The sequence below is a fragment of the Schistocerca gregaria genome, chromosome 8, assembly GCF_023897955.1.
Source record: "Schistocerca gregaria isolate iqSchGreg1 chromosome 8, iqSchGreg1.2, whole genome shotgun sequence".
Classification (NCBI taxonomy): domain Eukaryota; kingdom Metazoa; phylum Arthropoda; class Insecta; order Orthoptera; family Acrididae; genus Schistocerca; species Schistocerca gregaria.
The window spans coordinates 438,819,402-438,843,769 of record NC_064927.1 but is presented as its reverse complement, the minus strand read 5'-3'; the positions used below and the strand labels follow the sequence as shown (position 1 = coordinate 438,843,769).

The following is a 24,368-nucleotide window of genomic DNA, read 5'->3' as shown; positions in this document are numbered from 1 at the left end:
TAGAACGCCATCTTCGATCTAGACCACATCATCCAAAATCGCTACTGTTCTCTGGTTTCGGTTCCTTAGAAAGAATATGTAGCCTTCCCCGATAGACATTTTGATACCCCACTGAAAGTGTCCTCAAGAAAGTAGCGAGAGTGGACAAACTCCTTATTTATGTTCACTAATAGCTGTTCGGATATTTTTGATATCAACTGAGAAGAGGTCAGTGTGTGTAGGTACGGATGGATGTGAGTTTCGTATAGGGAGATGAAAAGATTTCGAATTGGGATACGCTTGTGTGCGTGTCTGACCGCAAGTAACTGCAAGTACTTTCCGCAATCTTACTTCTTCCTCTGTGATCTGCCCTGATAAGATACCAAGCAGAAAGAAAAACAAATTATCGCAAAAAAAATTACTGAACCATTCCTAACAAGGTCAAATTTTCGTTATGCTTTTGTTCTGCAAAAAATTAAGTGAAGCGAATAGAAAATTAAGTCCAAAAAGTATTTATTTTATTGTTTTAAATGTTCACAGTCCAAATGAAATGTGAGCCTGGCACTACTTTCAAAGAAGACTGCAACATCTGCGTCTGTGGTTCGGACGGCAGCACAGCAGCCTGCACGCTTAAAGAGTGCTCCGGTCGCAGGCGTCGTGGTAAGTGTCTGCCAGAGCGTACAGCTGCATCATTACAAGCGACTTCACAATTTTCAAACTAGTTCAGCCAAGAGTCCTGTTATGAGATCAGATTTGGTCCCGAATACATTCCAAACTACGTATACAACACTGTCAGTTTATTGGCCCCGTGTCGTAATGATGACATACACAGATCAATCACCGGCTGTCTATGGACTACGAACAGCAGCTACAACCGTCAGTTTTGTCGAAAGGTAGAGATTTTTCGGCAGATCTGAGGCATCAAGTAAACAGAGATTGCGTTGTATAAGACTCCTGCGCGCTTTGCGGGTCACCTAGGCAGTCTAATAGGGATCGGGAATCTTCATCGCTAATTTTAAATTTTCTTCGACTTAAATCTATGCTTTCAATAGTCAGGCACTAACTATTACGGCCTACTTGCCCGGCATAAGTTGTTTTTTCTCGTAAAATACGCTGCCTGACAAGCTCCCACGCATTTCATCTGAGTGACCAATGATGGGGAGGACCCACTGACTGCTGCAAAACACGGCCGAAGCTTTGGGACACGTGCAGACGTGTCCTGTATTCCAGCAAAGCATGAAGTACTTCCTCTCCTCTCTCTCTCTCTCTCTCTCTCTCTCTCTCTCTCTCTCTCCCTCCCTCTCTCTCACTCTCTCTCTCTCTCCCCTAATTGCCCTAGGACTTCTTTCTGTTGCAAAACGATGTCTTCCATGGGCACCCTGACAGGCTAGGGGGTCTGTCTTTGTACCCCGGGACGCGTCCAGTTCTACACTGCACAGTCAGAATATACCACCCTCCCTCTGGATTCCTACATCTCTCAATATTATGAGACTTACTTCTCTTGACTAGTTTTATGGTATCCTCCAACATTTCTTATTGTTTTCTAGTCTTTTCTTTGCTACATTAACTACTACACCAAGACCACTCTGTAATACGCTTTGCATATTCTAGTCTCGGTATGCCTCTATTCAGTTCAACTGCTCCTTCCAGCACAAAGTTAACTATTTCTGGATGATGTAGCAAATACCTCACACAAATTTGCCAGCTATTTTGGTAAGTCTCTTCTTTTTAGCATTTCTAATACTTTAACAGTCTATCAGTTCTGTAAGATTAATTCTTGCAGACCCTCTGGCTATAGTGGTGTAGATTATCGTTTAACGTGTCTTAGCTGCAACAGACATATTTTTTCCTAATGGAGACCTCATATACACATTTGTGAATCTTCAGTCTTAATCATGTGCAATTGCTGCCAACTTTTGGGGGTCACTATAAAAATACATCAACAAGCCAATGTAGCAGCAAGCAGCAGCTTGTGACTGCCGGAATACACGGAAGTGGTTGATTAGTTATAGTTCACTGTATAACTGAATAACGCTGTGCGTGATAGTGAATGATCAGTGAATTTATTACAACAGTGAATATTTCAAAATAATTTATTGTGGCCTATAACGAGAAGGTAGGTATAAAAATTATAATTTTGGAAACGGGTACATATTTTTGTATAAGTATTACGTTTGGAGTCATTAAAAGATCACCTAACAGCATTATAGAACAAAGAAGGATTTCTTTTGTACAGAAAAACTTCAGGTCTGAAAGCATTAATCTTGCGGTTGAAGCTTTTGTATCCGTGTTTGGTTGAAAATAAATCAGTCTTTCTTCTTTTACATTTTTCGCTGAATTTATAGCGTCACCAGCTTTTTTTCATTTTATTTCTGTTGAATAACAGTAAAATTCCTCTTTAACATCTGTACACATATAAATTTGAGTTTTTAAGAAAGTATTCAAGAATTCGAAAACATACATGATTTTTTAAATATATGTACTTCATTAGCAGACTCTGTGGTTGTCGTTTTCTGTGTTTTGCGTTACAGTTGCTTTTTTTATTGTTTGTCATTTTCAAGCATAGAGAGCTTTATGCAAAAAGTATTTTACTTAGAAAATTTACGATTTGGGGATCTCACGGTAAAAATAACATATTTTATTGTATGTGGAAGATTTTGTGTGTGTGTGTGTGTGTGTGTGTGTGTGTGTGTGTGTATCTTTGGTTGCAAATGGCAAACAGTGAATGAGCGGCAACTGTAACGCAAAACACAGACAGCCACATAAACCACAGGATGTGGTTACAAGGTACGTATAAGAAAAACGTGTCTTGTTTATATATGTACAGATAGTAAGAGAAATTTTCCTGTTATTAATTAGAAAGAGAATAAAAAGATCTGATGATGCTGTAACAACAGCGAAACGTGTCTGGGTAAAAAGAAACGAAGGAAGGATGGAAGAGTAGGTTTTAACGTCCCGTTGCCATCAAGTGGGTGTTGGTAAAAGAAAAAGAAACTAGAACAACTGTTTGCTCAAGGCGGATTTCATCCAAAAACAAAAATTAATTTTGGAATGCTCTTTCACACCAATACATCTGAAATGCTTATAGTCAGTTATTCGCCAGGTTTCCGTTTGCCAACGTTTCACTTCCATACAATGCTCTTATACTCTCAAAATTTTTTCCTCGTATTGCGTAATTTAGTTTCCCTAATTTGTCTCCAGTTGTTATTGCATGGCAACTATGCAGACGAAAGTAATGCCTTCTTAAAATCTTCAACGAGCTAAGATTAGTCTTGGTTGTCATTCACCATGATCTGCTAACAGGGTCTGGCACTGGAGTTTGTTGAGCATTATTACCTTAACCATTCCACTTTCATATGGATTCCAGAGAAGTGAACATCAATATTCGAGAACAGCTACTTGCGACCGATCGATTTGGTGCAGTGCTAAGTCTATGGCCTCTAATTCTGGAGTGTTGTTCAAATCCCTGCCTGGTCACCGAGATTTGGGTTTTTCTTGGTTTCCCCCAACTGATTAAGAGGAATACCTGGGTCTCTTCCATAATCAATACGGCTGAGTTCCTTGCAAATTCTTTCTTTCACAATCCGAGCCTATGATCTGTCTCTAGTGATAGTAACATTCCTACATTCCTTCCTTCCTACCAGCTGGCGGTTTTCACAACAAAAATATCCCAGGAAAGCTCCTCCAACAACAACAATATAGACCTTTACCCCCTCCTCTTCCACCATTTTAAAGACCGGAAGACTCAGAATTCACCCCATCACAACTTAACTTAGTATTGGCTTCACTTATTCCGTGTGTGTGATTGGCAGGAAAGGTACGAGCAATACTTAGGTAATCGTAATCACTTTATATAGAAGGCAATGTCTCGATTGGCTAATAGATTCCCCTCGCTGACTCATTATCGTCCAGCCCAAACCACTAAGGACAGAAACCTGAAGTTTGTAGAGGGAGTTTATCTTACACTGTGTGCGTCGTTTAGGAAGGTGTTTTTCGAAATTCCGCCTTTAAGGGAGTGAAATAAGCGATAAAAGAATTCCGAAAATATGTCGCTACTAAGACAATTTGAAGCTAGACCTACGAAGATTATTATTTGGTTTCTCAGTCAGAAAAAAAACCTGTTTCAGCATTTACTGAAATTCAAATTCTAAGGTGTAAAACATGGATGAAAACTTTTGTGAAAGTAAATTGTTACTAAAGAATCACTAAAGAATTTTTACGGCTGCATCTGTGCAAACTGGTATTTGAATTCTCGGTTAGAAATTTAAGTAAAAATTGTTCACTTTTTTGGCAGTTTAACTCCTAATGGATTGAAATAGGGATGAAAATATAAGATATTTAGTTATATTAATGCTTTTTGAAGCTAAATCAATGAAAACTGGTATTTCACATCTCGATTACATCTAAAGAAATACATGTAAGGAGATGAAAATTTCTATGGAATATTACTACGAGAACGCAAAAGGTATGATAAAAAAAACATTTGACTCATGCTACCACAGTAGTATTTTGGTCAGACGTACATTCTTAAAACGACCATGCTTCTGTGGGCTTCATTTGCCAGAAAAGCTTAGAATGCAACACGCGATCTAGTGTACTTAAAAATTAAATTAGAGGCAACAAAATAAATCTGTGCAAGAACGTAGAAAAGAGTAACGAGAGGCCCCGTGATCTATGCGCACAAAACCACGTTTTATATGCGTAAATAATTAAACAGATGAATAAGAGACATTCCAAAGTGTAATCAAGCAAAGCTGTAATCAACCACACGATTGTTTTAAATATACTGTCCTGTTGTAAGTAGCATGCCTGTGCCTAGTTCTGATGTTGGAACTGACTTAATCTGGCTCTCACAGGGGAATTACAGTTTAACATGTTCTGCAACCACACACTGACGACATAAAAGTGAAAATTCTAAGAGCAACAGTTGGTTGAGATATTGATTATACAACAGAGTATCGACATCTCGAGAGAGTCTTAATAAATTGGCAAATAGTACAGTATTCATCCTGTTCTCTTGCCCTTCATGGTAAGCCATCCTGGGCTTACATTTCATCAAGACATTGGCCGGCCACACACAGCGGGCATTGCTACTGCTTTTCGTGCTTGCTAAATTCTACCTTGGTCACAAGGTCGTTGACCTCTCTCCAATTGACAGTGTTCGCAGTGTTATGGACAGAGACCTCCAACCAACTCAGTATTTAGACAATCTAGCTTTCCAATTGAAAAGAATTTCTCACGATATCCCTCAGGGGGACATCCAGCAACCCTATTAGTCAATGCCAAGCCCAATAACTTGCTGAATAAGGTCAGAGGTGCACAAATGCGTTACTGAGTTCCTCAATTTGTGATGCACTTTCTCTTGAATAAATCGTCAATTTTTTTCCAATTGTAATCATGTGTTTATCTGTACACGTTCACCATATCTATCGATATCCGAAGCATATGGATAATTCCTTCGTTGTTAGACACTTTCCTTAGAGTGTATGTACAGGTAATGCTTGATTCATGTATCTTAAATGTTGCTTTTGTGCATTTCACTCCGAAGACTGGTTTGATACACCTGTCCACTCTAACCTATCACGTGCGAGCCCCTTCTACTCAGAACCCATTGAACATGCCCACTGTATTGACCCCTTGGACTCCCACTATAAGTTGTAGCACCCATTTTTTAATTTTTTTTTTTTTTTGCCCTCTACAGCTCCCTCTAGTACCATGGAAGTCATTCCCTCATGTCTTAGCAGATGTCCTATCATCCTGTCCCTTCTGTTTATCAGTGTTTTCCACATATTCCTTTCCTCTCCGACTCTGCGTAGAAACTCCTCATTCCTTACCTTATCAGTCCACCTAATTTTCAATATTCGTCTATAGCACCACATCTCAAATGCTTCGATTCTCTTCTGTTCCGGTTTTCCCACAGTCCATGTTTCACTACCATAGAATGCTGTACTCCAGACGTACATCCTCATAAATTTCTTCCTCAAATTAAGGCCGGTATTTGATATTAGTAGACTTATCTTGGCCAGAAATGCCTTTTTTGCCATAGCGACTCTGCTTTTGATGTCCTCCTTGCTCCGTCCGTCATTGGTTATTTTACTGCCTAGGTAGCAGAATTCCTTAACTTCATTGTCTTCGTGACCATCAGTCCTGATGTTAAGTTTCTCGCTGTTCTCATTTCTACTACTTCTCATTACCTTCGTCTTTCTCCGATTTACTCTCAAACCATACTGTGTACTTATTAGAATGTTCATTCCATTCAGCAGATCATTTAATTCTTCTTCACTTTCACTCAGGATAGCAATGTCATCATCGTATCGTATCATTGATATCCTTTCACCTTGTAATTCCACTCCTGAACCTTTCTTTTATTTCCATCATTGCTTCCTCGATGTACAGATTGAAGAGTAGGGGCGAAAGGCTACAGCCTTGTCTTACACCCTTCTTAACACGAGCACTTCGTTCTTGATCGTCCACTCTTATTATCCCCTCTTGGTTGTTGTACATATTGTATATGACCAGTCTCTCCCTATAGCTTACCCCAACTTTTTTCAGAATCTTGAACAGCTTGCACCATTTTATATTGTCGAACGCTTTTTCCAGGTCGACAAATCCTATGAACGTGTCTTGATTTTTCTTTAGCCTTGCTTCTATTATTAGCCTAACGTCAAAATTGCCTCTCTCGTGCCTTTACTTTTCCTAAAGCCAAACTGATCGTCACCTAGCGCATTTTCAATTTTCTTTTCCATTCTACCGTATATTATTCTTGTAAGCAGCTTGGATGCATGAGCTGTTAAGCTGATTGTGCGATAATTCTCTCACTTGTCAGCTCTTGCCGTCTTCGCAATTGTGTGGATGATGCTTTTCTGAAAGTCAGATGGTATGTCGCCAGACTCATATATTCTTCACACCAACGTGAATAGCCGTTTTGTTGCCACTTCCCCTAATGATTTTAGAAATTCTGATGGAACGTTATCTATCCCTTCTGCCTTATTTGACCGTAAGTCCTCCAAAACTCTTTTAAATTCTGATTCTAATACTGGATCCCCTATCTCTTCTAAATCGACTCCTGTTTCTTCTTCTATCACATCAAACAAATCTTCACCCTCATAGAGGCTTTCAATGTATTCTTTCCACCTATCTGCTCTCTCCTGTGCTCTTAACATTGGAATTCCCGTTGCACTCTTAATGTTACTACCGTTACTTTTAATGTCACCAAAGGTTGTTTTGACTTTCCTGTATGCTGAGTCTGTCCTTCCAACAATCATATCTTTTTCGATGTCTTCACATTTTTCCTGCAGCCATTTCGTCTTAGCTTCCCTGCACTTCCTGTTTATTTCATTCCTCAGCGACTTGTATTTCTGTATTCCTGATTTCCCCGGAACATGTTTGTACTTCCTCCTTTCATCAATCAACTGAAGTATTTCTTCTGTTACCCATGGTTTCTTCGCAGCTGCCTTCTTTGTACCTATGGTTTCCTTCCCAACTTCTGTGATGGCCCTTTTTAGAGATGTCCATTCCTCTTCAACTGTGTTGCCTACTGCGCTATTCCTTATTGCTGTATCTATAGCGTTAGAGAACTTCAAACGTATCTCGTCATTACTTAGAATTTCCGTATCCCACTTCTTTGCGTACTGACTCTTCCTGACTAATGTCTTGAACTTCAGCCTACTCTTCATCACTACTATATTGTGATCTGAGTCTATATCTGCTCCTGGGTACGCCTTACAATCCAATATCTGATTTCGGAATCTCTGTCTGACCATGATGTAATCTAATAGAAATCTTCCCCTATCTCCCGGCCTTTTCCAAGTATTCCTCCTCCTCTTGTGATTCTTGTACAGGGTATCCGCTATTACTAGCTGAAACTTGTTACAGAGCTCAATTAGTCTTTCTCCTCTTTCATTCCTTGTCCCAAGCCCATATTCTCCTGTAACCTTTTCTTCTACTCCTTCCGCTACAACTGCATTCCAGTCGCTCATGACTATTAGATTTTCGTCCCCCTTTACATACTGCATTACCCTTTCAATATCCTCATACACTTTCTCTATCTGTTCATCTTCAGCTTGCGACGTCGGCAGGTATACCTGAACTATCGTTGTCGGTGTTGCTCTGCTGTCGATTCTGATTAGAACAACCCGGTCACTGAACTGTTCACAGTAACACACCCTCTGCCCTACCTTCCTATTCATAACGAATCCTACACCTGTTATACCATTTTCTGGTGCTGTTGATATTACCCGATACTCATCTGACCAGAAATCCTTGTCTTCCTTCCACTTTACTTCCCTGACCCCTACTACACTCCTGGAAATGGAAAAAAGAACACATTGACACCGGTGTGTCAGACTCACCATACTTGCTCCGGACACTGCGAGAGGGCTGTACAAGCAATAATCACACGCACGGCGCAGCGGACACACCAGGAACCGCGGTGTTGGCCGTCGAATGGCGCTAGTTGCGCAGCATTTGTGCACCGCCGCCGTCAGTGTCAGCCAGTTTGCCGTGGCATACGGAGCTCCATCGCAGTCTTTAACACTGGTAGCATGCCGTGACAGCGTGGACGTGAACCGTATGTGCAGTTGACGGACTTTGAGCGAGGGCGTATAGTGGGCATGCGGGAGGGCGGGTGGACGTACCTCCGAATTGCTCAACACGTGGGGCGTGAGGTCTCCACAGTACATCGATGTTGTCGCCAGTGGTCGGCGGAAGGTGCACGTGCCCGTCGACCCGGGACCGGACCGCAGCGACGCACGGATGCACGCCAAGACCGTAGGATCCTACGCAGTGCCGTAGGGGACCGCACCGCCACTTCCCAGCAAATTAGGGACACTGTTGCTCCTGGGGTATCGGCGAAGACCATTCGCAACCGTCTCCATGAAGCTGGGCTACGGTCCCGCACACCGTTAGGCCGTCTTCCGCTCACGCCCCAACATCGTGCAGCCCGCCTCCAGTGGTGTCGCGACAGGACGAATGGAGACGTGTCGTCTTCAGCGATGAGAGTCGCTTCTGCCTTGGTGCCAATGATGGTCGTATGCGTGTTTGGCGCCGTGCAGGTGAGCGCCACAAGCAGGACTGCATACGACCGAGGCACACAGGGCCAACACCCGGCATCATGGTGTGGGGGGCGAACGTCTCCATGGGAGAATAGCAGCCTGCATTGCTGCGAAATGTGGATATACACTGTACTAGTGCCGACATTGTGCATGCTCTGTTGCCTGTGTCTATGTGCCTGTGGTTCTGTCAGTGTGATCATGTGATGTATCTGACCCCAGGAATGTGTCAATAAAGTTTCCCCTCCCTGGGACAATGAATTCACGATGTTCTTATTTCAATTTCCAGGAGTGTATATCTAGATTGAGCCTTTGCATTTCCCTTTTCAGATTTTCTAGTTTTCCTACCACGTTCAAGCTTCTGACATTCCACGCCCGACTCGTAGAACATTATCCTTTCGTTGATTATTCAATCTTTTTCTCATGGTAACCTCCCCCTTGGCAGTCCCCTCCCGGAGATCCGAATGGGGGACTATTCGGGAATCTTTTGCCAATGGAGAGATCATCATGACACTTCTTCAACTACAGGCCACATGTCCTGTGGATACACGTGACGTGTCTTTAATGCAGTGGTTTCCATTGCCTTCTGCATCCTCATGTCGTTGATCATTGCTGATTCTTCCGCCTTTAGGGGCAATTTCCCACCCCTAGGACAAGAGTGCCCTGAACTTCCGCTCCTCCGCCCTCTTTGACAAGGCCGTTGGCAGGAATGAGGCTGACGTCTTATGCCGGAAGTCTTCGGCCGCTAATACTGATTATTTATCAAAATTTAGGCAGTGGCGGGTATCGAACCCAGGACCGAAGACGTTGTGGTTATGAATCAAAGACGCTAACCCTTTTTTTTTTCAATCTCACTTTGTTCGCTTTTGATCGTTGCATCTGCTCGGGGCGGACGTCGTAAGACATCCATTTATGTTTGTTGTTGATCGATTGACTCAGTTTTTTTATTACAGAGGGCGCGTAACCCTCTGACCGAACACGCTAGCTACCGTGCCGGCTGCCCCTAGACCACCTCCCATACTTAACTCTATTGCCATTCTGACGACTTCTTCATGACTCAGGCTGTGTCCAATCATCCGCTCCCTTCTTTTACTCAACTTGTGCCATACATTTATATTTTCTCCTATTCGTTTCGCTGTCTCTTCGTTTTTCATTGGATCTACCTAGTTAATCTGCAACACTCCTCTACAGCACCACGTTTCAAAAGATTCTGTCCTCTTCTTGTCTTCTTGTCTGAAGTGTTTTTTGTCCACATTGCACTTCCATACATTGGTTCAGTGTTTCCTACCGTGCACCTATCTTCTTCTGGGAACCAAACTGATCTTTCTCGAGCTCGGCTTCTAACGATTTTTCTATTGTCTGTAAATGGCACGCACCAGTATTTGGTAACCATTACTTATTAAGTTATGTTTTTATAATTATGAGTCTCCAAAGTATCTCAGTAACTCTGAGGGAATACCGTCTACTCTAGTGGCCTTATTTCAACTTAGGTCCTTCAGTGCTGTGTCGAGCCGGCCGGAGTGGTCGAGCGGTTCGTTTCCCTTAGTAGGCCACACCACAGACGAATAACTTCAAATAAGAGTTCCTAACACTTAAATTAATATTGGATGTTGACATATTCGTCTTTTGCAGAAGTGCCAGTCGGCAGTTTGCATCCTCTCTACTTGTCCCCTTATCATTTATTCTCTATTTTCTCAAAAACTGACATTGAGCCCGTGGTTGTGTACAAAATATAGGTTGGCTCTCAAACAGAAGATTACAGCAACCAGCCACTTTTTATAACGCTATTTATTTACTTAAATAGCGCCGTTGCCAGTTTAGAACTGATAGATTTATCGTCAGACTGCTAGTTCACGTTTTACACTACCATTTGAGTTTTGTTTCCCTATCTGACGATACTTGAGTACTTGAGGTGGTGATGCCATTGAAGAATCCGCGCCAATGGCATCACCACCCCAAGGAAGTTTCACCAGGCGGGGAAACAAAATTCAAAATGTAATGTAAAACGTGACCTAGCCGTCTGAAGATGAACCTATCGGTTCGAAACCGGTAACGGCGCTATTTAAGTAAACATATAGAATTTTAAAATGTGACTGGTTCCTATAATCTTCTGTGTAAGAGTCCACTATAAGTTATTTTGCTACCAGAATAGCAAAACTCATCTACTGCCTTTAGTATCTCATTTGCTTATCAAATTCTGTCAGCATCGACTGATTCAGTTTGACGACATTCCATTATCTTTGTTTTACTTGACGTTCATTTTATCATCTTTTTTCAAGACGCTATCCATTCCGTTCAACCGCTCTGTAAAGTACTTTGGAGTCTCCGAAAGGTTCACGACGTCATCGGAAAATTTCAAAGCTTTCATTTCTTCTCCCTGAACTTTAACTACTTTTCCTAATTTCACTTCCCTTTTATTTAGAGTTTGCACAGTGTATAGATCGCCTACCACCGGGGATAGGCTGCAACCCTATTTCACTCACTTCTTAAATATAGATTAGCTTTCATGTACTTCGACAAATTATTTGCCGTCTGGTTTCTGTACAAGTTATGAACAACTGTTCGCCCCCTGTACGTTATCCCTGGTATCTTCAGAATATAGTAGTGTATTTTGTTCAACATTGTGAAAGGCTCATCTTTCAAGTCCTTCCACTCTTGTAGCTGCAGTCTGGTTTCTAAACAAGTTAGAGATATGTACGAATGCAGGCCCTCGCGCCGATATCCATTAATATGACGTTCTCGGGTTTAAAGCCGCGTCAGGTAGTTAACTGCACACGAGGTTTCGGCAGATAGCTCGTCTATCATTGTGAAGTGGTTGACTGTCATGCGGGTGCCGCTGCCGTGCTTATACAGGTTATTACAAAAAGGTACGGCCAAACTTTCAGGAAACATTCCTCACACACAAATAAAGAAAAGATGTTATGTGGACATGTGTCTGGAAACGCTTAATTTCCATGTTAGAACTCATTTCAGTTTCGTCAGTATGTACTGTACGTCTTCGATTCACCGCCAGTTGGCCCAATTGAAGGAAGGTAATTTGGATTCGGTGCTTGTGTTGACATGCGACTCATTGCTCTACAGTACTAGCATCAAGCACATCAGTACGTAGCATCATCAGGTTAGTGTTCATCACGAACGTGGTTTTGCAGTCAGTCAAACAGATGCCGTGGCGCGGTACGTTTGTATCGAGACGGGTTTCCAGAACAGGAAGACGTTCGATGCAATTGATCGGCGTCTTAGGGAGCACGGAACATTCCAGCCTATGACTCGCGACTGGGGAAGACCTAGAACGACGAGGACACCTGCAATGGACGAGGCAATTCTTCGTGCAGTTGACGATAACCCTAATGTCAGAGTCAGAGAAGTTGCTGCTGTACAAGGTAACGTTGACCACGTCACTGTATGGAGAGTACTACGGGAGAACCAGTTGTTTCCGTACCATGTACAGCGTGTGTAGGCGCTAACAGCAGCCGATTGGCCACCACGGGTACACTTCTGCGAATGGTTCATCCAACAATGTGTCAATCCTCATTTCAGTGCAAATGTTCTCTTTACGGATGAGGCTTCATTCCAACGTGACCAAATTGTAAATTTTCATAATCGACATGTGTGGGCTGACGAGAATCCGCAAGCAATTGTGCAATCACGTCATCAACACAGATTTTCTGTGAACGTTTGTGCAGGCATTGTTAGTGATGTCTTGATTGGGCCCCATGTTCTTCCACCTACAGTCAATGGAGCACGCTATCATGATTTCATACGGGATACTCTACCTGTGATGCTAGAACATGTGCCTTTACAAGTACGACACAACGTGTGGTTCATGTACGATGGAGCTCCTGCACATTTCAGTCGAAGTGTTCGTACGTTTCTCAACAACAGATTCGGTGACCGATGGATTGGTAGAGGCGGACCAATTCCATGGCCTCCACGCTCTCCTGACGTCAACCCTCTTGACTTTCATTTATGGGGGCATTTGAAAGCTCTTGTCTACGCAACCCCGGTACCAAATGGAGAGACTCTTCGTGCTCGTATTGTGGACGGCTGTGATACAATATGCCATTCTCCAGGGCTGCATCAGCGCATCAGAGATTCCATGCGACGGAGGGTGGATGCATGTATCCTCGCTAACAGAGGACATTTTGAACATTGCCGGTAACAAAGTGTTTGAAGTCACGCTGGTACGTTCTGTTGCTGTGTGTTTCCATTCCATGATTAATGTAATTTGAAGAGAAATAATAAAATGACCTCTATCATGGAAAGTAAGCGTTTCCGGACACATGTCCACTTAACATATTTTCTTTCTTTGTGTGTGAGGAATGTTTCATGAAAGTTCGGCCGCTCCTTTTTGTAACTGCATATTTGAAATAGGCGAGCGGCGTCTCTTTGGGGAGCCCATTAGCATGAGTTGCAGGCAATCTCTTTATGGAGCATTTCGAACACATCACCCTCTACACGATTCCTGCAAAGCCTTGTTGTTTTTATCGCTACGTCGACGATACCTTCGTCCTACGACGTCATGGACATAAAATGTTGGAATAGTTCCGGGTACACGTCATCAGCATTCACGACCACATAAAGTTGTAGATCGTTGTCCGCCGTAAACCGAACAGGAGTCTCGGCCACAATGTTTATCGCAGTCGCACCCACACGGAGCCGTATCTGCAAGCCACCGGCTACCACCAACCAGCACGGAAACGGTACGTTCTGTGGACCTTGGTACGTCGAGCTGAAACCGTGACAGACGCCGAAAACATGTCGAGTGAACTGTGCTACGTGTGTAGTTTTTTCAGGGGAAAGGGTTACAACAGACTGATTTCGGAAGCAGTTTCATGTAAACCACGAAATCAGAAGGCCTCCGAAAAAGACACGAAGAAGACGGTGTTTTTACAGTTTTGTAGCCCAATAACGGGGAAGATTAGACGGATTCTTAAGAGTCATCAAATCTACCGTCTTCAGGCACCCAGCGTAGATACGGCAACTGATGTAGCCTATGAAAGACGATGTAGGCCTCAGAACACCTGGAATGTAATAAAATACCGTGCGGATGTAGGCAGTTTTATGTTGGTCAGACTGTCCACACTGTTGAACAACGCCACATAATACGTGAAAGGTGTTTCCGGTTACGCTACCCCGAAAAATCTGCTGTAGCGGAACATACATTGGAAAACGAACACCGACTTGCATTCGACGACACTTCTGTTGTTAAACGGAACAACAGCTTGTGAGACAGCGGAATAGACGAAACAGTAGAGACTATAATATTGGACAAAACGGTCGATAAAGACAGTAGACTGCTGCTGAGTGTGGCCTGGCATCCTATTATCGAGAAGTTGAAGCGGGCGTGGTTGTCGCGCCACCAAAGCGTTACCATATAAATGGTGCAGGAATGAGCACCAGTGACGTCACTGGTGGAAGCGTGGCTATGTAAGCACGGCAGCGTCATCCACAACACAATCAACTACTTCACAGTGGCAGAGGAGATCTCTGCCGAAACCTCGAGGGCAGTTAACAAGTTGACGCGGCTGAAATCTTAGGATATTTTATTTAGTTGCAGATAGCCTTTCACTGCATATCCCTTATTGCTGTTACCCAGAGAATTGTCAAAAGCTTTTGGTAAATCTGCATATGCTATAAACATCTCTTATGAAGTAAGTAATTGGGTTAGTGTTAGCTAACGTGCACCTATCTTCTTCCGAGAACCAAACTGATCTTTCCCGAGCTCAGCTTCTACCGATTTTTCTATTCCCTGTAAATAGCCCGCACCAGTATTTGGTAACCATTACTTATTAATTTCTGTTATTATAATTATGACTCACCACACACCGTCAGCTGGCTTGCGGAGTATGGGTGTAGATGTAGATGTATCTCAATAACTCTGAGGGAATACCGTCTACTTTAGGGACCTTGTTTCAACTTAGGTCCTTCAGTGCTGTATCGAATTATTCTCTCAGAGTCGTATCTCTCAACTCATCTTCATCGACTTCCTCTTCCCTTTCTCTGATATTGTCTTAAAGTTCGTTTCCCTTTCAGAGCCCTTCTACATATTTCTTCACTTTTCAGCCTTCCCTCCTTTACTTAATGATGATTTTCCATCCTCGTTCTTGATATTTATCCAGCTGCTTCTCTCTTCTCCAAGGTACCCTTCAATTTTCCTATAGGCTGCTACTATCCTTACAATAGTAATGCCTGCTTTAACATCCTTGTATTCTTCTCTTAATCATTCCTGCTTCTCCTTTTTGCACTTCCTGTCAATCTCATTCTTAGACTTTGCATTTCCTTTTTTCTGCTTCATTTGCTGCGTTTTTTATATTTTCTACTTTCTTCAATTAGATTCAGTATCTCGTGCATTATCCAACGATTCCTACTCGGCTTTGTTTTATTGCTATTTGATCCTTTGCATCGTTCATTATCTCGATTTTCAGGGCTATCCAATCGTCTTTCTATTGTGCTCCTTACCTCTGTTTCATTCCCAGTTGTTCTTTTGGATACTCTCAATACCCTTTGGTTCTTTCACTTTATACAGATCTCATCTCCGGGATGTCCTACTTTTATACAATTTCTGTAATTTTGACTGACAGTTCATAGCCAGTAAATTATGGTCAGAGTCGACACATCTGTCACTGAATATGTTTTACTGTTTAAAACGTTATTTCGTGATTTCTGTCTTACTATTTTGGAAGCTATTTCAAACCTTTCTGTGTCTCCAGACCTCTTTCACGTGTAGTACGTTCTTTCATGATTTTAAGTGCTAGTGACGGTTAATTGTGCTGTGTGCCAAATTCTACCAAGCGGCTTCCTCTTCCATTTCTTTTCCCCCAGTCCGAGGTATCTTATCATTTTTCGTTCTCTTCATTTTTCTGCTACGAAATTCCGGTTTCCCATCGCAATCAAATTTTCAGGGCCACAACGATCTCAGAACTACTTTTTATCTCGTCATTCTTTCATTCTCTGCAGAACTATGTATAAACTTGAAACACTGTGGTGGCTGTGGACATTATTTCTTTCTTGGCAATAATAAGCAGTCACTAAGCTGTTCATAGTAAATCACTCGCAGTGCTTTTCGTTTCTGCTGTTATCAGTCTTACCCTGTTTTAGTGAAATATGTATAAATTTCATATAAACAGTGGTAAAATAAATTACTGATGAAAGCTATGATGTACGCATCACATAGAAGAGTAACTGTCATTTGCATGCTTCGTCCGACATTGTCTAATAATAGCTTCATCATCAATAGCAGCAGCTGTTTGATAACCATAGATACGTAAAAGAGCTGTCTAGAATTTTCTGTGCATTGGTGTCTCCAATAATACGACTCCTAGACGTTTTCGTGTCATTTTCCCACCGTCCGTGAGGCCACAGTCTCGATTGTCCTTGTATTTCGGTATCCAATGTAGAGTTTCCGATGTCTGTCTCCCATCCATTCACCTGCCTATGTGCATGTTACTTGGATTATGGTCATAATTACTTGTTGCATTCCAATCTGTTTCCTTAACCCTCTACGTGTTTTCTGCCTCTCGTGGTTATTCCCAACATGTATTACTCGACGAACTACTCTGTTTTTGAATGGTTATTCCAATTTGTTTCTTCGCTCATAGGTAGTACACCGCGCCTAGTACATGTCCACCGCGGCGCTCGGGGGTCACAGCACAGTTGCAACACCTGAGGATGGGATTATAAGAGACCGAAACGGGTCGTAATAACAAAACAATTTTACAATTGGAGCGGTATTTTCAACCTCTGTCTTAAGGAATTAGTTACAATACTGAATTAACTACTGTTGTAACTCTGTAAATGCTAGTTGTATATGTTGATTAAACTGAAGGATACTGCGACAATTTAAAATGTGTGTGTGTGTGTGTGTGTGTGTGTGTGTGTGTGTGTGTGTGTCTGTATGTGTGCCATTGTGTGCGTGCGTGTGTGTGTGTATGTATGTATACATGTATACGTACCATTACTAAATGTACGTTTTGTGTGCATTTTCGGTAATCTCATGTTCTCATCGTGGCGTTCGTTTGCAAATTAAATGACGTCGATGTTTTCTGTTGACTAACGCAGACGCGATACCACATGAGCTGTTTCTCTCTATAAAGCTGAAACATAGCGTCAGACGCTGATGAACGGCAATCTTTGTATTGCATGGGTTCACTCTTGTCAAAATCTGCGGACACCTGTAGACCAGCACTGGTGTAGCAGCTACCAACGTTTTGTTACAGAGGTGTCCTGCAAGCCGAATTCAACGTTCAAGGACGACTGCAACATTTGTAAATGCAGCGCAGATGGCAAGAATGCTGCGTGCACGTTCATGTTGTGTCCGAAGCCATAGGTGAGTAAAATACTGTAGTCATCTGTCCACATTTCTACAGCGGCATCTCAGAGTGTGCCGTCGAGGTCCCAGTTAAATATGGCAATCCTAGCACAAGGCTAGTTATTTCTGCTGGGAGACTGTTGGAGACTTTGGTAACCGACCATTATAGCTGGGCACAAGAAAATTAATCTGTTAACCGCTAATTAACGAAGTTAAATTTTCAAGTAAGCGATTGATTTTTAATTTTATCGTAAAGACTAACTTCGGTTGACTTTCTTTCTCTCCTTTAACTGTTGATTAGGTATCTACTATTTACGACACAGATGACGCCGTGGGGCCCAAGAAAATCATGTTCTGACAAGTTCGGGTTGTGTAGATGTGTGGCTACGCCGGCGTGCACGTGATTCGCGTAAACAATCAAGTGAGTAGGATATTCAAATACACTTTGAAAACAAAGGTCACAAGTCCATATGATCATAATGGTCCCCTGATCGATAGGACAGTAATGAAATAAGCAAGGGAAAACCGCTCAAGGATTAGTAATATAAAACCTTTCATCAGTAACAACTGTGCCTTGTACACTCTTACCATGTATTAGGTATGTAATGACGCACAATTATTTAGTCTTACTCACTTACACGCGCTCCCTGACTTTGGGAAATCTTTCTATTTTAAGATTTACCATCATAAACATCAAAATGTTAAGGTTTATACCCGAAAGCGAGGCTCGTTTAGAAGACTAAACGTTTTTGCTTACAGAAAATCCGACTCAATGCTTTAGTTTCCACAACCAATCCACTAACAAAAGTACTTAACGTGAGCATAGTAAACAAACAACAATGAACAGCCTACAACTAGTTACTCTCTCTCGCTCTTTGTTGTTTACACGAATCACGAATCGCACGAACCCCGGCGTAGCAATACATCTATAAGACCTGGACTTGTCAGAACATGAGCTCTTTGCGCGCCGAGACGTCATTTCTGTCATAAATAATAGATACCTAATTATCTATTAACCGACTGAAAGAAATTCAGCCGATGTTAAAGTCTGTTATTACAGTTTTTTTTAAATTAACTTAAAAATTAATCAGTTACTTAAAAATTTAACTGCGTTAATTAACGATTAACGGTCTTGTGCACAGCTACGATGGTCCGTTACCTAAGTCTCTAACAGTCTCCCAACCGAAGTAACTAGCTTTATGCTAGTGTTGTCTTACCTATCTGGGACATCGTCGGGACATACAGAGATGGGGCTGTAGAAATGAAGTAAAAAATTTATTTAATATACTTTCTATTTGGGACACAATTACATGGAACGTATTGCAACAGAAGTAGTTGTAACACCATAATTTTCGGAGGATTTCACCTTTTTTAGCAAGTCATTTTGCCCTTTTATGTATTTGTAAAACTCCATGCAAGTCAGCTTGTAGTTAAACTGGCACTGTAAGACTGATTCCACAATCCCCGGCAGCAATCGATTTCCTTCATCAGTCCGCTGTACCGACATCAGCGAAAATGCTCGTTCCACAATGGCGTTGCATATGAGAATAGAAAACAAATACTCGCTTAATTTTAGCAGTTGGTATTTACTTGCAGGATTTCCATTTTTCTTAAGAAAGTAAACCTACTAGTAAACCCAGCTCTTTCCCTTGGACAGTTTAGACTTCCAGTCTTCCGAGTCATGGTTAGATTCTAAAAAAATCTTCAGATACATACAATTGTCGTCTGTAATCCTTTCACTGTTTTTAGACAGTTATATAATAGTGTTTTCAGTTATTACCTAATCCGTTGTTTCAGATAGCGTCATCCAATCAAATACCGGTACTTGTTATTTATTAAAAGAAATAGCCAATTTCTTTAAGTAAGCAAATTCTGTGGGGTAGAAATCCATTGTCTCTTCCTCAGATATCCAAATCAAATTAATTATATCTTGGCTAGGGTTCATCATCTTTCATTTTTTCAACTCCAAGAAGTTGGTTTGCATGCCAATAAAATTGATTCAGACATCTTTGACTGTCGATTAAGATACACTCCTGGAAATGGAAAAAAGAACTCATTGACACCAGTGTGTCAGACCCACAATACTTGCTCCGGACACTGCGAGAGGGCTGTACAAACAATGATCACACGCACGGCACAGCGGACACACCAGGAACCGCGGTGTTGGCCGTCGAATGGCGCTAGCTGCGCAGCATTTGGGCACCGCCGCCGTCGGTGTCAGCCAGTTTGCCGTGGCATACGGAGCTCCATCGCAGTCTTTAACACTGGTAGCACGCCGCGACAGCGTGGACGTGAACCGTATGTGCAGTTGATGGACTTTGAGCGAGGGCGTATAGTGGGCATGCGGGAGGCCGGGTGGACGTACCGCCGAATTGATCAACACGTGGGGCGTGAGGTCTCCACAGTACATCGATGTTTTCGCCAGTGGTCGGCGGAAGGTGCACGTGCCCGTCGACCTGGGACCGGACCGCAGAGACGCACGGATGCACGCCAAGACCGTAGGATCCTACGCAGTGCCGTAGGGAACAGCACCGCCACTTCCCAGCAAATTAGGGACACTGTTGCTCCTGGGGTATCGGCGAGGACCATTCGCAACCGTCTCCATGAAGCTGGGCTACGGTCCCGCACACCGTTAGGCCGTCTTCCGCTCACGCCCCAACATCGTGCAGCCCGCCTCCAGTGGTGTCGCGACAGACGTGAATGGAGGAACGAATGGAGACGTGTCGTCTTCAGCGATGAGAGTCGCTTCTGCCTTGGTGCCAATGATGGTTGTATGCGCGTTTGGCGCCGTGCAGGTGAGCGCCACAATCAGGACTGCATACGACCGAGGCACACAGGGCCAACACCCGGCATCATGGTGTGGGGAGCGATCTCCTACACTGGCCGTACACCTCTGGTGATCGTCGATGGGACACTGAATAGTGCACGGTACATGCAAACCGTCATCGAACCTATCGTTCTACCATTCCTAGACCGGCAAGGGAACTTGCTGTTCCAACAGGACAATGCACGTCCGCATGTATCCCGTGCCACCCAACGTGCTCTAGAACGTGTAAGTCAACTACCCTGGCCAGCAAGATCTCCGGATGTGTCCCCCATTGAGCATGTTTGGGACTGGATGAAACGTCGTCTCACGCGGTCTGCACGTCCAGCACGAACGCTGGTCCAACTGAGGCCTCAGGTGGAAATGGCATGGCATGCCGTTCCACAGGACTACATCCAGCATCTCTACGATCGTCTCCATGGGAGAATAGCAGCCTGCATTGCCGCGAAAGGTGGATATACACTGTACTAGTGCCGACATTGTGCATGCTCTGTTGCCTGTGTCTATATGCCTGTGGTTCTGTCAGTGTGATCATGTGATGTATCTGACCCCAGGTATGTGTTAATAAAGTTTCCCCTTCCTGGGACAATGAATTCACGGTGTTGTTATTTCAATTTCGAGGAGTGTATTTCTTATTTAAATTATCGAGACTTTAATCTTCTTCACGCCTTTTATACATTTTTTTTAAACTGAGCAAAGTTTGACTGCAGAAAAATGAAAATATCTGTTATTATTCTAGGTGGACTGTCTACGGAGGTAAAAAATTGTTTCAATGGAATCCAAAGCTTAAGAATGCTGTCAACTGCGGGCATCAACGGCAGCCATCTTGTTTCGGACTGAGATAAAAGAGTCTGATGATTGACATTAACGTACATGCAGAACTCTTCTCAGTTCGTACTTTGTGTATTGAAAAATAATTAATTTCAATGTTGATTAGGTCTCCAGCAGGGCTTGGCATAGTATTGTCGAGAATATGGGCAGGACATTCAATTCCTTCTACATTTTTCCTAGTTCTTCTTTAACATGGTAACATGGTGAAATACATTCTGCTGGCCACGTCGGTGAACACCTTCGAAGTTGGTACTTGTATTGCCTAAAGAAAGAAAGAAAGAAAGCGATTAATTTACCTAATGGAATTTGCAGTTGTCTTAAAGCGTATAGACAAAACTTTGCAATTGTCTCCTATGTTTCGTTAGGCAGCGATCAAACTTCAGCACCTTATGTTGAATTCTGTCAGTTTCAGTGAAGTATTGAACAACTGAAGGAAACATCTTTTCACCAATGTGATTCGATGCGTCGGCGCCTATGCCGTAAAATGCAATAAAATGAAACGTCTTGCAATGGATTTATACATTCGGAGACGGAGTGTGGTGTGAGAATATTTTTAACAATCGCTGTAGATTTGTTCCTGGCTGCAGACTGCTTTTAGGCAACTTTGGAGTCAGGATACATTGCAGCATTCAGTTTTACGGTACAGCCACGACAACTGAAGAAATGGTGATGCTTGACAACTTTATAAGTTGTTGTTAGTTCTGTAGCGGGAACGAACAGTTGTTCCTGTGCATCTTCATTAATCACGATTGTAGAATTAGGTTTTGATGCCGATGCTACTGCGTATCTATTCCTAAGATTCCTCGTAGAAATGTGATGCCTCACATTTGCCTTACTTTCGTGAGTCTCTGAAATGAAACAGCTACAAGTCTCACACAACGCTTCCTGATCCGTACGTCCTTCCCTGAAAAAAGACCACTCTTGTGTGTAATCATCCGAACAGTGATGGTTTCTCTTTCCATCCTTTGGCAGTTTCTAAGCTATGATAACTTTGATAGTCGTTAAAAAGTCAACCATAAGACTTTACCTATCGAAACCATGTCACTATACGCTTTACGCCCTATATACCCACAGTAAACACTTCAAACTTGCGCTCGTTGTTCGTATAGAGATTAGAAAGAATCGTCTTATCAGATCCCTATTCAGATGGGAACTGCCCGATTCTTAGGCGTGGAGCTACTTAAATAGTTCCAGCCCGGTGCTACTGCATAAGTCTGGTATTTTCTCGAATGATAGCGCCGGATCCAGAAGGTGCTTGAATCATCGATACAGGAGATGCAACATGCGACGCCATCTGTGAGACGAACTTGTCAACATAAACTTATTGACATAAATAAAACCGAGGCTGCTTTTACAATTTTCGCTAACATATGGCGTTACTTCAGTACTTGAGCTAAGCTCGTAGCAGTATTTTGCAACATAGGGATAAAATTGGGTCACGTCGGGATAAGAACGTGCATAATGATGGCGGTTCCGATATATCGGGACGGATGGCAGCCCTGCCTTGTGCTCATGGCGTTCTGCTTCATCTGAAAGAACCTATCTACAGTCCCATATTTTTTTCTGAAAATTAATAATTTCAAGTTATTTAAAAATTATCATCCAAGGATACTTCTGTACCTATTGAATATGTACTAATTCCAAAATCTCTAACGTCTCGCTGACCGCGGTGGTCTCGCGGTTCTAGACGCGCAGTCCGGAACCGTGCGACTGCTACGGTCGCAGGTTCGAATCGTGCCTCGGGCATGGATGTGTGTGATGTCCTTAGGTTAGTTAGGTTTAAGAAGTTCTAAGTTCTAGGGGACTGATGACCACAGCAGTTGAGTCCCATAGTGCTCAGAGCCATTTGAACCATCTAACGTCTCGGAACAGATAAAAAATCCTGAAGTATATTTTTACTCTGTTTTAATTAGAAGCTGCTCGGGATAGCCGCGTGGTTTGAGGCGCTTTGCCACGGTTCGCGCGGCTCACCCCGTCGGAGGTTCGAGTCCTCCCTCGGGCATGGGTGTGTGTGTTGTAACTACTGTAAGTAAGTTTAAGTTAGATTAAGAAGTGTGTAAGCCCAGGGGCACATGACCACAGAAGTTCGGTCCCATAGGAACTTAACACAATTTTCCAAAATTTAATTAAAAACCTATTCACTAAACCAAATATTCTACGATTTTATGAGTCTCTTTCAGTTTTAACCTTACCATTATAGGTCTTATAATATCTGTAGCGCACTAGAAAGCTACACTACACGGTTTTAATACGATATTTCAGGATATTACCTATTTTGGGCTGTAGTACGTATTTAATGGAAAAATCAGACTGTTATGTCATAACACGTGGAATAACTACCTTACCTTATTCTTTATAAGGATATATGCATCGTCGACTCTGCAGCCAAATCTCACTGACGATCGCGGACAAGAATTTCTGTTTGCTCACATTTTTAGTTTAGTAAGATGGCAGCATTTTTTTTTTAAGCAGGTACACTTCTTAGCGATTATTCGTTAAGTTTTTTCAAGGTAGAAAGTTCTCTGAAGTTGTCAGAGATTTCGTAAGGCTTAATGCAAAATCCCTCTAAATTACTTGCGCTGTTTTAACTTTCTTTTGGTTACTGTTTTCTGGCTATTTACACTGATTTAGATCTGTTATTTTTGTTTTACAGGTATTCTACTTTGATTTTAACGGCTCCATGAGGCAGTCTAGTAGACTGTGAAGAGGACTTTGACAGGAACAAGAGTTACTACCATTCACCTCGCAACCACTGCAACGCATGAATGCTGCCTGCACAAAGTATATGAAAGGAATTGTACTATGTTCCAGACTTAAAATATCTTATTCTCGAATTTGTGAAAAATAAATATATGTTGCAACAATACTTTGTATTTCGCACACAGCTCATTTACCTTTCCATATTCTTAGGTAACGACATGATTCGTTTCTGAAGAACTTGTAATAATGTTTTACTGTAACAAGACACTGACACTGAAAAATGTTTTTGCCTTAAAAAATTAAGTGAAATGATTGTTTTTCACCAGATGGCTGAGATACGTTGCCCAATTAATTGCTTAAAGGATTTCGTCAAACATGCTGTTTTAGGACATCTTACAGTATAATTTTAAGTCGAGGCACAATGTGCCTAAATATTTGACATCGTCACAGTTCATAATGATATATACTAAGACAAATCAGAATATTTTGAGAAGGGTATTGTAGGGTATTGTAGTCAATGAAGCAAGTCTAACGCCAAACACACAATGTGGCATTGAGCGAACCGCCTACACAGAATAGGCGATTGGGTAGAAGGTATCTGGCATGCACACTTGCAACGAATCTACTCACAAGTAATACGAGAAATACAATGTGAAACATGCAAGAGATATTTATT

General features: G+C 42.3%; 1 protein-coding gene across 2 annotated transcripts in view; it reads left to right on the top strand.

Annotated features, from left to right (window-relative positions):
• The window catches only part of LOC126284840 (serine protease inhibitor I/II-like), a 44,869-nt gene extending 21,011 nt beyond the window's left edge, over nt 1-23,858 (top strand). For both annotated transcript variants that reach the window (XM_049984066.1, XM_049984065.1), the window contains 3 exons: nt 520-639; nt 17,246-17,355; nt 23,646-23,858. In XM_049984066.1, the coding sequence (XP_049840023.1) occupies nt 520-639; nt 17,246-17,355 (230 nt within the window). In that variant the 3' untranslated portion in view covers nt 23,646-23,858. The remainder of the gene's footprint in view (nt 1-519; nt 640-17,245; nt 17,356-23,645) is intronic.
• The last annotated feature ends 510 nt before the right edge of the window (nt 23,859-24,368 follow it).